Here is a 14,699-nt window from a genome sequence, read left to right as displayed (position 1 = left end):
GCATCTTCTGTGTACTGAGAGTGCACTCACTGTTCACACTTGATGCTGGAAATCGATGGCAGCTCCAAGAGGTGTTGCTGGAATGTAAATGCAGACATGATGAAAAGGCATATGTGAGAAACCCCCAACTGGAACTAAGCTGGCCAACCTACCATATGAACTTGGGACCCAATTTTGAAACATGACACATAGTAAAAATAAATGAAATCAAGATAAATTTGGGGATATTCTAAACAAGTCAAGTACTCTTGGTTGTGTTTTTAAGGCAACATAACCGGAATGACAAGTCAGATCAATGTTCAACCTGCGAAATAAAGTAGGTAGAGAGGCGGAACAAACGAGTGAATATGTGCAAATAATCAGGTCCTTGAATAAAACCCCAAAGAACAACAAAGGCAGACTATACTAAAATTACTTCTACTGTATTTGCATTCAGGTAGCACGTTTTGAGTTGACTTAACAGTAATTTACATAAACCAAGTACCGTAACTTTTTTTAAAGGCTTCAGGGAAATAAGCGCTGCTGTGCACACAAACACACTGATTGTGCTTAGATATGCACTTTGGAACAATGAACTGCATGCTGATTAGAAAACACAGGCCTCTCTCAGAACACACTGATAGTGTATTACATATTGTCACAGACATACACAAATGAAAAATATCATTTTCGATAGAAAAGTAATGTGGGACTGATCAAGTTAAGCCTAAGAAGATGTAAGGTAATGATTGCAGGCAGAGTTCTGATGAGTCTCCTAAAAACATTCGCCTGGTTGTTTCTTTTCCTGTTATATACATCATGCAGGATAGTTGAGACCACTGTAATGCCTGATACGTAATGATGAATTTGGTGAACTATTATCTAAAGGAGAAAAGCAGAGGAGCAGCAGTCAGATTAAGAGACACACTACAAGCCATTTCCATCTTGACCAACCCAATGAGGCCAAACTTCAATAAGAGTAAACAGCTTCTATTTGGTAACAAAGGTGAACTTACTATCCAGAATCACACAAAAAATGTAAAAATGTACCTCAGCAAAAGCTTATAAAATATAATATGAATAAAATAATATAATAATATTCCTTGGTCCGTAAAAACTATGTTACTCTTAAAACTTTTTCCCTTGCACACAAGAGTTAACTCAAGCTTTTCAGTAAAAACACAACCTAAGTAAAAAGAGAACATCGTGAAAAACTCACAGGCATATAAAAGCAATATGTTCACTGTACAAGTCAGGTTGCTGTGAGAGTTACAAGGCAGATTCATCTTCTTTCAGGTGAAGGTCTTGGATCTTAAGGTCCTTTGACATATGCACCAGAAACCACAAGAGGGAGACACAGAGATGATTCAGTCATCCTCAGAATTTTCTTTAGCCACGTCTTTTTTAACCTCAGCTCTCTTAGGCATTCCCAATGATCACAGTTGCTCTCTAATGAAGGGTTTCTTAGTCTGCAATGCGTGCACAATTACTCACAGGTCCACGAGCCTCTTTGGAAAGTATGTGCACACATTGTCTCAGTGGGTCATTCAAAGTACACACACAACAAACAACACAATCACACAGAATAAGTATTACTATGACGGCAGCGACATGTTTGATGCCCCAGACGACATGCCTGAATCAGTACTGTTGTAAGCCCCTTGGCCATCCGCGAGTCCCCCTGAAGAGGATGATGGTGAGGATGAAGATGCTGGTGACAACGAAGAGGTGCTATGTGACCGCAGAATAGCTCCAGCAGCATTGCAGTGGGGCCGTGGCCCTGGTTCAGGGGTGTAGGTGAAGGTGAGGGCAGTGGAGTAGATGATTCCGTCATTGCGGACCAGCATGACAGGGACCTGAACTGGCTGTCTCACCCAGCGCCAGCCCTCCCTGAAGGCAGAAATGTCCGGCACCACGCAGAGGACGCTCTCTCCACATCTAGGAGGACAGATGGATGAGACAAGGGTTTGAGTATTTGAGCCATTACACACTAATATGCATAAACAGATAAAAAAAAAACAACAACTCACCTGTACATGGTGTCAGCCTCAACATCTCCAAACCACACTCTGAGGTTAGGGGTGAAGTTCTGTCCTGTCAGCTCCAACATTGCCACATCTCCCCCTCCGTTTAACTTGACACAGACATACAGACAATTTTTTGTCTTTAATTGGGCTCTACAAGCTGTGTAAAACACTAACTCTGGCTGATAATAAGTGTAACAAACACATTTTCAACAGAAAAGGCAGTGTGCATACCTGCAGGCTTTCCACCACAGGGACAGGTGTGACCGGTGTGGGGACAGGGCCCATACCTTCATAAAATGTGTATTCTGCCTTGTCAGTGCTAATGATGGTCCAGCAGGCCCCATCATTAATAATTTCCTTGTTAGTCTCTTTGGAGCACGCTGGGGCCTGGAAGAAAAAAAACACACTTTCAGCAAGATACCATAGTGTTAGGTAGGAGATCGCCAATGACAGGGATGAAGATTAGACACTCTTCTTTTGCCCTGGATTGCTCTTTAAAACAAAAAGTAGTTAATGCCCTTACAGCTCATGATAAAACACCCCGGAGAAACATCACAGGAGATCTCACTATATCTCACAATATTAACATCTATTTTGCAGAAACTTTTTTTTCAGTTGTTGCAAAGCGGGATATGCTCTTACATCCAGTACTGGTTACACAAATAAAAATCACATTCATTTTCTCTCATTTTCAGCCGTCCTCTCACACTCCCCCGCGGTGGCCTCTAAAAATGCAACAGTCCCTGTTTAGACTAAGTGTTCGGCTTGTCTGCTAATATGGGAGAGGAAACATGGCAGTGCAACATGGTGGACCACAGGGAGGAGGACCTGCTCCCTCTGTAGATGTAAAAGGCTCATTCTAAGGTAACAAAAATATTTGTACTTTCAGGTGATTATACACTAATGAAAACATAATTATGAAAAAAAAAACTGAATTTTTGCCTCTAAATCTTACACACTGAGCCCTTACAAGCAGTTAAAAGCAGGGAGAAGCTTAAGATTACACTGTTGAGAAAAATAATACTAGCAGCCATAAAAATAATTTAGTAGCTCAAACTAATTTAATTTTTTTTTTTTTTTAATGTACAATCAATTTAGCAGCTATGGTGACACATTTTGTTGCAATCTGCAATGACAAAGCATTTGGAATTCACTACAACTCTGGTAAGTCTTTATCAATTTAAAAAAATCAAACTGAAATTTTACAAAAACCACTGCATGGTATTGCCCACCTGGAACTGGATGATCCTCTCTTGAGACAGACAGAGATACATTCTGTCCGTGTCTTTCAGGTAGAAGCAACACTTGTGAAGCTGGGACACGGGGTCATCTGCATCCAGTAATGCAGCCTGCTTGTCCACTTTGCGAATGATCTGAGGAAATGAGGCAAACATACCCAACATAAATACAAAGAAACAAATATGTGCAAAAAACATATTCAAATTAACACCAACACATCTGCACAGCTACAAACATCTCTATGTGCACATTAAGTACACCAGTGATATGACTGCTCACTTTCTCGCAAACAACAGACACGTGCATACCAGTCTGGGCAGGGCCATGCCAGTAACAGAACAGACCAATTTCACCGTCTGGCCATAGTGAATATAGCCATCCCTCACGGCAAATTCCTCTCCTTCAGACTCATCATCATCCACTGAACAAAATGACACACAACACAAAAACAACGTAAACAACCGTTTATGGTTTAACATCCATTAAAAACGGAATTCAACGAAAAGTATGGGGATCACAGATAAAGGCAATGTGTGACTTACAGAGGTGAATGTAGAAGGCACCCCACTGCTGGGAGCTGGCAAGAAAGTTTCCCCCCTCCACATGAAGATACCTGGTACTGACAGTCTGGGAACGCAGGCGGTTGAACAATGCCACTTTAGTCCCTGAAGCGATACACACTAAGGAAAGACAAAGATGGGAAGAGTAAGTGAGAAGGAGGATTTTTGTACAAGCTATTATGCATGTGTGTGACACATTGTGCAACTCACAATCTGCATTTTTCAAGGACTGTTTCTTCTTAGAGGGTTTGGAGATGACCTTGATCCTCTTGCTTAGGAAAAGTCCTATGTTGGCGCTGTTCCCGTACAACATTTTCACAGACAGCATGAAGTGTTTCCTTTTATCTGAGTCGCTGATATACAGTGTCTTAGCTGTGCAGAAGTGCTAAAGAGCAGGGAAAACACAGAAGTTAGGGGATTTTTGTCTGACTGAACGTGTGTGTGTTTTTCTCAGAACAAATTTATTAGTGGCATTGCTGTGGGAAACACAAGGACATGCGAAAGTATGAGCTATAGCACAAACATTGTTCACGGGGTTTTCTAGCCACAAACAGAGAATATGGTCAAACTGCAAAGCAAAGCAGATGTATACTTCATGTTGTGGTTATTTGCATGGTTTATCAGTAGTGAAACAGAGTGAAAACAAGTACTCTTTCTATTGCAAGACTGTGTAGGAAGAGTATGTGAACAGTGAAAACTGCCAACACAAAAACCCCTGCAGCGTTATTATAAACGCCAACACACCTTCCCCTCCAGATTGAGTTGCTGCATCTCCTGCTCACTGTTGCCTATCCCAATGAAGGCACATGGCTGGGACTCCTGTTCTGTGCAACCCTCCTTCTCCATATTCTCTAACTTCTTCTGCCAGCCGCTGCCCATCAGATAAACACATGGCGGAGGGCAGAAAAACCTAAACGACACAAGCAGAGGTCACAAAAACATGCTTGCATTCCGACGCTTTTATTTTGAACAGCAGAAATTTCTCGATCAAACACACACACTCAATTCAGCCTTTACGACAGTTCCTGCACAAACCTTTTTTCATTGCCATATGACTTCTGTGCAACTTTTGCATGTAGTATGAGCACCGTCTGATCATCTTTCCCCTTCAAGTAATTCCTCATAGCTTCCCTAGAAATGATTGGGGGTGGGCACATGTTAACACACTGATAGCTCAGTACAAAATGTTCCAGCATCTACCTTAATCAAGTTGTTTTCATTTAGCATTCTGCACTGTTCAAAAGTTTTGAGTTGTTTGTACTGCGGAGGGGTCCTTATGTTTTTCTCTACCTTGTCAAACGCTTAGGCTGAGGTCGCTCACCAAACTTCCTGCAAAACAAAAACATCAGGGTGCAAGGTGTTACCACATGGTTTCAGAGCTGGGCAAACAACAAGTCTGAGTGAAAGAAAAAAACAACAAACAAAACTGCGAGGCAAAGTGCACAGTGTCAGTGACATCTGTAATGCACTGGTACTTTACAAATTCACAATGTGTTATGAACTTAAAACATGGGAGATCACACATCCACACATACTACAGAAGTTTGTCTACTTCTAAAGTGTTACAATATATTAATGTTACCATCTAACTAGATGAAGAGTACACTGGTACACCAGTGCTACTAAAAAACACTATCAATTGATCACTCTCTATTTGATATATGTGTTAATGAGGCGTAAATTAAATTAAAACAATGAATTATTGCTTAAGATGATGCGTCACTATAACTACTATAATGCTATAACTACTTAAAACAACTGCTATGAGGTTAATATACGTTAACAATGTTGCAGCAGTTTGTGAGCAGCTTGTAAAGATGTAACACTGTTGCTGTACTCGGTTTGTTTAAACAGAAATTGTTGACGGACCAAAAAAGTTTGACTAACTAAAAGCTTCTGAAATAGACTGAAACAAATCAGTATCGTAAAACTCAACAAATGCCACAGAACAGTAACGCACAACTGAACCCACATAAGTCAGTGTGGGGTAGGCTTAACTGAGGCAAAGGCAACAGTGCTAACACCCAAAACACCACTAAAACTGGCAACGGTTTGTTATCACGTAACAAAACTTTTTTGGTAACATTATGCTTTAAATTTCAGCACTTACCCCGTAACAACGGGCGCCATCTTCCAAATAACCTCCCACCCCCCACACCCCCCAGAAAAAAAAAAAATAGTTCAATAATCGCGAGATCCCTCCCCCAGCCCCTTCACCAAAGCCAATGGCACAACGTAAGATTCAGAAGGAAGAGCAGGGAGAGAAAGAAGGGGGAGGTGTGACGGGGCAAAGGGGTGAGAACAAGGGGAGGGAGTGGCGACTGGCAGGGGGCAGACGCCAAAACAACAGGCGTGGGAAAGTTACAAAGTCGCGCGAGAAAGGAAAAACTCTCACAATATACATAAATGAAGATGAGCCAGTTATATCGCGAGATGAGGTGGAACGCTCACAACTCGCTTTCTTTTTCTCACAAGGCACCAGCAACGTAACTCGATTCCCACGCCTTATTGAGCAATAAAGCAAACTACACCTCTCTGCGCTGAAGCGCTGGAAACACCGCCTGAAGATAAAAAAAGCCTTATATGAACTGTAACCTTAGAAATATATATATGCTCAAATAAAAAAACAATAAATACTAAACTACTCATATAACCTTTATATGACAAGTAATTATTATTCTTTGAAAAACCTAAGAATTCTATAAATGGCCTAAAGGCTGATCAGAAAAAACTTCAATACGATTGCAATGAAACTCGGTCAAACTCAAACAGCAATAATGTTCTGGAAAAAAGTTTTATTACATAAATGGTGAATATAAAAATAAATGTATAAAAATTTGAAGAAAGAAATTTCATCTATTTAGACAGTACCAGATGAACAATTATTCCAAAGTTCACTCACAGCATTTGGATATTCCAGAGATTGAACATATGATTTTTCAAAATGTGTCAATAAAAGTAATATTTGTAATAACTGCCAGGTGTAGAGGGGGACACATTCATGTTGTGGGAGGAGTATTACAGTATTACGGTGTATTATTAAACCTAACAATTAAACTACTGTAAATGGGAAACATACAGTAGAATAGCTTCTATAAATTCATGGCACATTTAACAAAACTGAAAATGGTAAATGGTAAGAAAAAGGCAAACGATTTCTGTCAATGCCAACAAAATAATGTGTGTAATAAAACAAAAAGAAGACAAAAAGGGCAGCTCTGACTTGTGTTTCTGAAATCATGCATGCTTCTGAAGTCACCAAAATGCAAAACAAGCAACCTCCAGTGGCTTTCAATGGTCAACCCGTCCTCCCTCACTTCCCATCAGCACATGGCAACACGCAGCATCATATGTCACACCACTGGACACTTGTGGAGTGGGGTAGCGGGGTCAGAGGAGGAGCAAAAGAGTGCTAGTGACCATAATAAATGATTAAGCATACACACACACATAACTAATAAGAAACAATATATTTCAATTGTTTAACTTTCATATTTTAAAACCTTTACATAATGTTTCACCTAGCTTAAATCCACCTTCTACTGTTTAGTAGGATGGATTTGATAACACACAAAAGATCACACTGCATTCCTGTAGTCTTTTCTCTTGAGTGTACATTATTTACTGTCACCTTCTGCTCTTGAAGAGTCAGTCTCACTAAAACCCACTTCAGGTTTCAGTTTTCCACAATCTGTAACACTTAGTCAAAGAGATTAACAAGGTTAGTTATTCAAGGTTCGACACTTGGTCAAACAGATTAACAAGGTCAGTTATCATAGTTCTAAAGTCTCAAACTAACTGTGGAGAAATTCCTCCCGAGTCAATTAAGATATTTGGCAGGGGCCAGCTGCTTCATACCTGAAGATCTTTGGAAAACTCTTTTAAACATGTTTTGTCTTATAAAGTAATGACTGAAAACTGAAAACTCTGAAAAACACAAGGAGGTGCTCTTTGAAAGAAGAAGTCCCTGTATGTTCAGAGAACCCCCACAGTTTTGACAAATGAAATCAGTCTCCCATTTACTGCTTTTAAAGTGTTTTCAGATTCTAACTCCAGCATTTCTCATGTAAACAAAATGTCCTCTGGTACTGCTGTCTGACCACGCTTCTAAATTTTCCAGAAAATCTTCTTTCTGTAGAGCACGTAGGAGATGAAGACCCAACAGGAAGTAGCCACGAGGTTCTGGGTGAGGTGCTCAGCATGGGATTGGCTGTTGGCCATTTGCCAACGGAATGGGAAGTACTCCTCAAACACTTCATGGCCCACGTATACGAGGATGGAGTTCATACCTGGAGTGACACAAAGGCCACAATGATTACAGACATTGTTGCATTAAAAGTCTATCTCTAAAAAGGAATTTAAAATTGGTAAATTTGGACTAAATTTAGATGATTAAGCTTATGCATTCACTGAACTTGGACAGTTCAGTACTTGTGTAAACTTAATAATCATGCAAGTTCTAATATTGAGCAATATCTTCACAAATACCAGAACTGTACGTATACAGTCTGGCTCATTTGAGATATCATCAACGCCACATACAAAACGCTTTTCGTTCAAACAGTCCTAACAGTCCTACTAATACTGAATTCATGCTCACCGGGGTAGTAGAAAGGTGCTCCAGACCACCACTTTTTCACATCCACTGTGTAGTAGATCAGCACAAACAGCACATACGCAAAACAAGCCAGTGTTGTCACATAGGACAGAGACCTAGAAGTGAAATGAACAGGCACGTGCAGGATTATTAAACACATTCTGCCGCAAGATTAGAAAGCTTATCTTCATAGAGCTACTTCCGTACAAGACAAAACGACTATAACTTAAAGCTCATTAATAGCAGTGGCTTGTGCTGAAGATTAATAACTTCTGACTGCTGTTTCCAATTTAAAACAAAGTGAAAAAGAAGAGACCACAAAACTGATTTACACAAAGTTGGAACATTATGACTGGCCTACCAGAAGATAAAATACAGTCTGCACCAAAAAGGTACAACACAGCAGAACAATTAATAGTATCGACAATAAAGCAATACAGTACTAAGATCTCTGAACACAAAAATCTCAGACAGGTTTGTCTTTCATATTCTTTTAAACTGTCTATTTGTGGTAACAGCATCCCAAAACATTCAGTCAACAGATACCAAAAAGCAGTTGTTATACAAATACTAAGTAATCTCAAAGGGCAGAAGAACAAACTTTACCATAGGTTCTTATTGACAGGAATGAAGCCCTGGTCTGTGGAACACCTGGTCAGAGCTGCTGATATGACTCCCTGTGTGTTACATGAGACTTAATTATGCACTCAGGAAGTGTAAACAAACATAGGGACATTGAGACAGCAATCATATTATCATACCCAGCAAAACAGTGACTCATTCACTATACTTATGAGGAACAATAAATTGCTGCACGTGTGCACATACTGCAGAAGCATGAGATGTGATACAACAGTACTGTACTTACCAATAAGAGGCTCCATATAAGAAACCTTGACATTATACTTCTGGGGAGATCTCTGTAGTGTAAGATTATCTTTCCTGCCTGGGAACAATTAAAACATTAAAATTACATTTCCTTTCCACATTATTATTAATACAGAAATATGAAAGGAAAAGGAAGACAGAAAAAGGAGAGAGAAGCAGATAAAAAACATTACAAACCTGTAATCCAAGAAAAGCCATCAGGATAGAGTTGATGCTGCCAAGAATACCTTCTGGATCATATGGCATTCGAGTTGCATAAATCACCTGAATTCAAACAGAAACAGAAATGAATTTTTGTAGACAGAACCTGATGTTGAAGTTCAAGCTTAATATCCCAAGTTATAAACACACTAAGTTTGACTGTGGTATGTTTGGGTTGTTTTGCTGGTCACTAACCCGTGACGAAGGAGTCTGGTAGATGTGGTTTTCTCCTAGCACCAATCGGTCAAGGAAACCAGCCGCGCCGCCGGTGCAATTAGTATACAGGCCCATGTCTCCGATCCCACCTGGACCCAGATAACCCCTGTTTAGAAGAGTGGTGTATTGACAGCGTTATACACAGCAATTTAGTATCTCTACAGTACTTCAATTCCAGAAAATATTTAGATATTTTAAACCTGTAACTGAACCTGGGACCGACTCCAAATAAAAAGATGTAGTTACAAACACGAGTAAAGCATAGCATGATAATCAGACACATTCAAAAGACCAAAGACCAAAATACTTTTCAGATGTGGACAAAACCTTGTTGCTTCCCAGTATTTCCCTTACTACATGGATGCAAAAAGACATGCAAATATGACTAGTTTAACTCACGTTGGGCAGTTTGGTACAGGAAGTATGAAAGTGAGAGAGAGCCAGAGGATTTCTAGGAGAAGCACACAGAGCCAGGCTGGCCAGTACAGCAAGATGTCCAGGCAGGGAGACCACCAAGCATCCTGAAAAACATCATTCACTCCTTGATCAAACAAGTTTCTTCTCCATCAAAATACATTTACAATTTATTTATCGTATCCACTGTAGATATGACAATTTTACTTCAGGAATCTCCAGTGAAAAGTTAATACAAATAATGAGGGTAAAATGGGGCTGTTGGCTGACCGTTGTGTATATATCAAGATGACTTTTTGCCACCATCAGGTCCAGGCAGGCTACAACAAGGTATGACCAGGCCAGGCGCTGCAACACACCCGGAATCCGCAGGTTGGCCCAGGATACTGTGGCATGAATGAGGTGGAGTGTGAGCCCACATGCAGGCAGAAACAGTTTGGAACAGTATTAAAGAGCATGATTAATCATCTAAATCGTTTAAGATATGATAGTCAGCATCAAACAAGGGTGTTTATACTCACGTGGTCCCTGACAGTAGTTTGGGTTGATGACGAAGATGCCGATGAGGAAGAGCTGCAGGCTCCTCCACGCCACTTTCCTCAGCAGAGAGCATCGTGTCAAGCCTGCACGGAGGAGGGAGTTGATCGAAAGGGCGATGGATGTCCCCATTATGAACACAAACCTGGCGGAGGAAGAAAGTGTGAGAAATTGAGACAAAAAGAGGAGTAAGATGAAAAGGAGTTAAGGTTCTTTCAAAATATGACCACTGTTCTTACACTTCTCAGCTGAAGATGTAACTGATAAATATTAACTAAAAAAAAAAATTAACCAAAATAATTAACTAATAAAGTTAATTATTTTGGTTTGTTATATTCTATTGACTTTTTAGAGATTGGTTCAAATCCAAATGCAATGAAGAAAATTCAAAGAACATTTTGTTTTACAAATTTAAAAATACCAACAGTACTAATAAGATATCAGCATAAAATCACTTTGAGCTCAAAAGTGGGGTCAACCAGTCTGCAGTACTAATATATACCAAAGAAGATAATTTATAGAAATTTATATCGAGCTTACCAGGGGAAGACTAGATCTGCAACAGTAAGGCCTGTAAGGAAATAAATGGGAAACTCAGGCTTCAAAATCAACCATAATACCAAGGCAGGTCACAAAGATCTGTGGATATTGACTAATTTGTTACACAAACATATAGTAAAGATTCAGAATGGAAGCAGGTGAAGCTCACCATTCCAGCTTTCGTGTCTGAAGAACCAGTATCGCCCCCCACCATAGTTCACAAACACCATAATGACTAAAGAGATACTGACAGGACACAGAGAAAACACATCATTACTGAAAGGCACTGTGTCAGTGTCAGATGCCAAAACGTCACACTGCACTGAGAATCACGAGATACAGTAAAAAGCCAGGTCAGGCTTTCACTGAGCAAGCAGAGCTTCAATAGTGAGCGTGTGTGTGTGTGTGTGTGTGTGTGTGTGTGTGTGTGTGTGTGTGTGTGTGTTGGGGGAGGGAGGGGGGGGGGTTGTACCCTCTGAATGTATCCACAGATCGCAGCCTCTTGCTGGCACTGGGCGGTGGAGGGAGGATGTTGTCAGTAACTGGTGCCACTATCCTGCCAGGGGAGCCCAGTTCCTGTATGACGAAAGATAACATAAACATTGTTCAGTTGGAAGCATAGCACTTATATATATATATAAAAAAAAACTTTACAAACACTCACAGAGTTGATGAGCCTCTCTGTTTCCATGGATCCGCTCATTCTGTAGACAAAAGCCTTCACTACATCAAGCCTGGACAAGAGCAAGTAAACCAGGTTAGAAATAATTTTATAATACACACTCTATAATACACAGCAGTAATCTTAACAAAAAATGTTTACACTACGACAAAATGATTTAAAGCAAATGAAATCAGGCTATCCTTAATTCAATATGTCATATGTAGATTTGGTTTTGTTTGTATATGTACAGTCATCGGAGAACAGAAATAAAACAGTAAAATTATTTTACCCTAATACTGTTTTTCCAATGGCAGACACCAAGGCCAGTCCAGCAAAGATGAGAAAAGCTACCAAGATTGCTGTGTGAAAAGAGTGGCACATTATCTAAATGGAACATGATCTTTGTACAGCATGGTGGGGACGAAAATAACACCAGAAAACTTACATACATCCATGTCATACAAGCTTTTGAATGCTTTTAGGCGAGTGAGACTCACGTATGTAGCTGTTGACGGGGTCTGCAAGAGTCACTACAGAGCAGTTGACCACTGATGAGTCGTTCAGATTTTTCACCCACAGCGAGTAGTTCCCATGCTCCCCAAAGTGGAATGGAACCCTGGAAATTTAAGATAATATGCTAATCAAACAGAAAAACAGCCATAGTGACTGACACACACAATAGCTCAGTTGTATTATCTTGGTGTGTGTGTGTGTGTACCATGTTTGTGTTCTTTAACTTACTTGCAGAGCTCCAGGTTGACAGTGCTGTTGAGCTGTAGAGCAATTTCATGTTGTGTGCTCACAACAAAATCTACTGAACTAGGCTGGCCGGTACTGGGCGATGCAGGTACCACTCCCAGCTGCTGGTACAAACACTAGTACACAAGCATTCAGACCAGAACATCATCATCCTCATCACAAAGCAAGTCATATAGCAACACAACAGCTGGAGGAGGATATCCGAGTGTGTGCCTACCTGGTAGCACCGCTCTGACATCCAGGAAACCACCACCTCAATGCCCAGCTCATTGTTGACTGTCAGAAATGCTTCATCCATCTTCAGCACTATTTGCTTATGAAGAAGAAGGCCAGCTGGTGTGAGAATAGCAGTACACACTGTGAAGATCAGTCGACATCCTATAACAAATCCATTTGCTGGAAATATGCAGCCGAAAGATGCTAAAGCCTACAGTATAGAAGACCACACCCAACTGTGAAGCCTGTGATCACAGAACGTGTTCTGCAAATGATTCATGCAATCAGAGCCCATAACACTGTTTACCACTGAACTGGTTAGGAACAAGTGCATATGCGTAACAGCTACATGCTAACAGCTATATTATAAATGTCGGAGAAATACCGACATGTACCTTCATACCGTGAAGACTTTGCTTTTTAATACTCTTGTAGAGTCTACAGCTGTGAAACTAGCTTTCTGAAACTTACCTCTAACCTGCTACGGTCCAGTGCTATCGTTACGTACGAGGAACCTTATTCCATACGAAAAGTGTGTAGTAGCTATATCGGTTGCCAGAATTGGTGAAAAAAGGCTACAGCCAGTCAGCTAACGTCAGTGCGTGGAAGAGAAAAGCATGTGAGGGAGATGAAGATATGGCTGCTGAGCCTCGGTCACATGCTGAATTAATCCATAAACTACCCCCCAGGAGGGAAGTTCAAACGGCTGCAGCTGTCAGCTGTTCAGATGGTGCTGCAACGTTTATCAGTGAATCTGCAGTTAATGTTAGCCCTTAAGGTAACAGATATTCAGACTTAATTATTAAATACTTAAAAAAAACATCTATCGTGAGGATTCTTCTGTTGGTTCGTGAGAGCCACCTTCATTGCTGCAAGGTGGAACTCATACAAGGTTTAACGTGGTGTAAAGTTGTGCTGGACGTTAGGTAATTAGCAAGAGCTAACCTAGCTACGGAGCACTAGCCTGCTTTTAGTTTTTTACTTGTCAAAAGTCCTGGTTACTTACACGTAGACGACGCTGTCAGTGGCGCCACGCAAACGGCGACAATCAAAATAATGGCAGCAATGGAAAAATGATCAGATTTCTCCGTTTGTGCCATTTCTTTCTGCTTTGCCTTCACCCTTACAACTGAAGCTGTGTCTTTTGAGGTCTTTATTTTTCGTTTTGCCATAACAATTGCCACTTCCGATCCTTTCTTGTTTTGACATTGTAGGGAGAGCGGAAAGGGACAAAGTTCATTGCGAACGTTACCTGTTGGTCACTCCAGACCCTGGATCATCTATTGGGCAGTCCCACTATAGCGTTCCTTTCGCCACACTCAGTGGAATAGTCCAAAACGATACTTTTATACCTGTTAACCAGCGTGAACAGATGTTTTCTGTCTATCCGGGGGGGATAAAATGTTTTCCTTTGAGAAAAACAACAAAGTTTAATCCAGACCGGAGAAAACAAAGAGGCAAAACAAATCTTGGGATATCATGAAAGGTAGCTCAATTAAAGCTATAATAAAATCGAATCAGTAATAGTGCCCCAGTAATAACTGGTCTATTTCTATGTAACGCTTACTCTTTCCGCTACCTCTCCCATATAAATTTACGAGGTCAGGTCTATGGTTAAAAGCACATCTTCTTAATTTGTAGAGACTAGAGTCTAGTCTGTTTTCCAAAAGGCAAAGCCGTTCCATTCTTTAACTAGATCATCAACATGTTTGACTGCGTATGTCAAATATGATCCATCAGGGCTTTCTGTCAGAAGGACACTGGAGTTTTCTACGAGAAAGACCTTTCTACCAGAAAGCACGTAGTATAATATTAAGCATGACAAAGTTGGGGAAATCAGCAGGTGCCGTGTGCGCCAGTCA

At 40.5% G+C, this 14,699-nt stretch overlaps 2 protein-coding genes across 5 annotated transcripts; both read right to left on the bottom strand.

The window, feature by feature from the left end:
• Window positions 1–406: 406 nt before the first annotated feature.
• On the bottom strand, window positions 407–6,140 carry LOC124071859 (recombining binding protein suppressor of hairless-like). Its single transcript, XM_046412869.1, has 11 exons — window positions 5,916–6,140; window positions 5,096–5,134; window positions 4,841–4,936; window positions 4,550–4,715; window positions 4,016–4,190; window positions 3,788–3,925; window positions 3,554–3,666; window positions 3,239–3,379; window positions 2,238–2,393; window positions 2,010–2,113; window positions 407–1,917 (listed from the first exon to the last, which is right to left on the bottom strand). The coding sequence occupies exons 1-11, from the start codon at window positions 5,933–5,935 to the stop codon at window positions 1,575–1,577; spliced, it is 1,491 nt and encodes a 496-aa protein (XP_046268825.1). The 5' UTR covers window positions 5,936–6,140; the 3' UTR covers window positions 407–1,574.
• A 440-nt stretch (window positions 6,141–6,580) lies between these two features.
• Window positions 6,581–14,591, bottom strand: hgsnat (heparan-alpha-glucosaminide N-acetyltransferase). 4 transcript variants are annotated; one of them, XM_046412791.1, is made up of 18 exons: window positions 14,090–14,591; window positions 12,839–12,954; window positions 12,604–12,737; window positions 12,360–12,478; window positions 12,152–12,221; window positions 11,863–11,932; window positions 11,671–11,774; window positions 11,368–11,444; window positions 11,199–11,229; window positions 10,643–10,803; window positions 10,392–10,507; window positions 10,107–10,228; window positions 9,687–9,813; window positions 9,468–9,554; window positions 9,271–9,348; window positions 9,009–9,079; window positions 8,406–8,518; window positions 6,581–8,094 (listed from the first exon to the last, which is right to left on the bottom strand). In XM_046412791.1, the coding sequence occupies exons 2-18, from the start codon at window positions 12,917–12,919 to the stop codon at window positions 7,913–7,915; spliced, it is 1,743 nt and encodes a 580-aa protein (XP_046268747.1). In that variant the 5' UTR covers window positions 12,920–12,954; window positions 14,090–14,591; the 3' UTR covers window positions 6,581–7,912. The 4 variants fall into 4 exon arrangements, with proteins under 4 accessions (XP_046268747.1, XP_046268718.1, XP_046268728.1 ...); XM_046412762.1 differs by lacking the exon at window positions 14,090–14,591 and adding an exon at window positions 13,844–14,082 and having other exon boundaries at window positions 12,839–12,978; XM_046412772.1 differs by lacking the exon at window positions 14,090–14,591 and adding an exon at window positions 13,844–14,082.
• Window positions 14,592–14,699: the final 108 nt, after the last annotated feature.

The sequence above is a fragment of the Scatophagus argus genome, chromosome 2 (genome assembly GCF_020382885.2).
Source record: "Scatophagus argus isolate fScaArg1 chromosome 2, fScaArg1.pri, whole genome shotgun sequence".
In the NCBI taxonomy this organism is placed as follows: Eukaryota; Metazoa; Chordata; class Actinopteri; family Scatophagidae; genus Scatophagus; species Scatophagus argus.
Note: the sequence above shows the minus strand (reverse complement) of the source record. Positions and strands in the feature narration are given on the sequence as shown.

What these genes read in the sequence shown, in the direction of transcription:
- LOC124071859 (XM_046412869.1), bottom strand. Translation starts at nt 5,935, where the DNA reads ATGGCGCCCGTTGTTACGGG. An exon ending in AACTCAATCTGGAGGGGAAG is followed by an intron (nt 4,191 to 4,549) that starts GTGTGTTGGCGT and finishes CCTGCTCTTTAG; the next exon opens with CACTTCTGCACAGCTAAGAC. An exon ending in GCATGGCCCTGCCCAGACTG is followed by an intron (nt 3,380 to 3,553) that starts GTATGCACGTGT and finishes TCATTTCCTCAG; the next exon opens with ATCATTCGCAAAGTGGACAA.
- hgsnat (XM_046412762.1), bottom strand. Translation starts at nt 14,009, where the DNA reads ATGGCAAAACGAAAAATAAAGACCTCAAAAGACACAGCTTCAGTTGTA. An exon ending in CAGACACGAAAGCTGGAATG is followed by an intron (nt 11,230 to 11,367) that starts GTGAGCTTCACC and finishes ATTTCCTTACAG; the next exon opens with GCCTTACTGTTGCAGATCTA. An exon ending in TTATATGGAGCCTCTTATTG is followed by an intron (nt 9,080 to 9,270) that starts GTAAGTACAGTA and finishes TGTAACACACAG; the next exon opens with GGAGTCATATCAGCAGCTCT.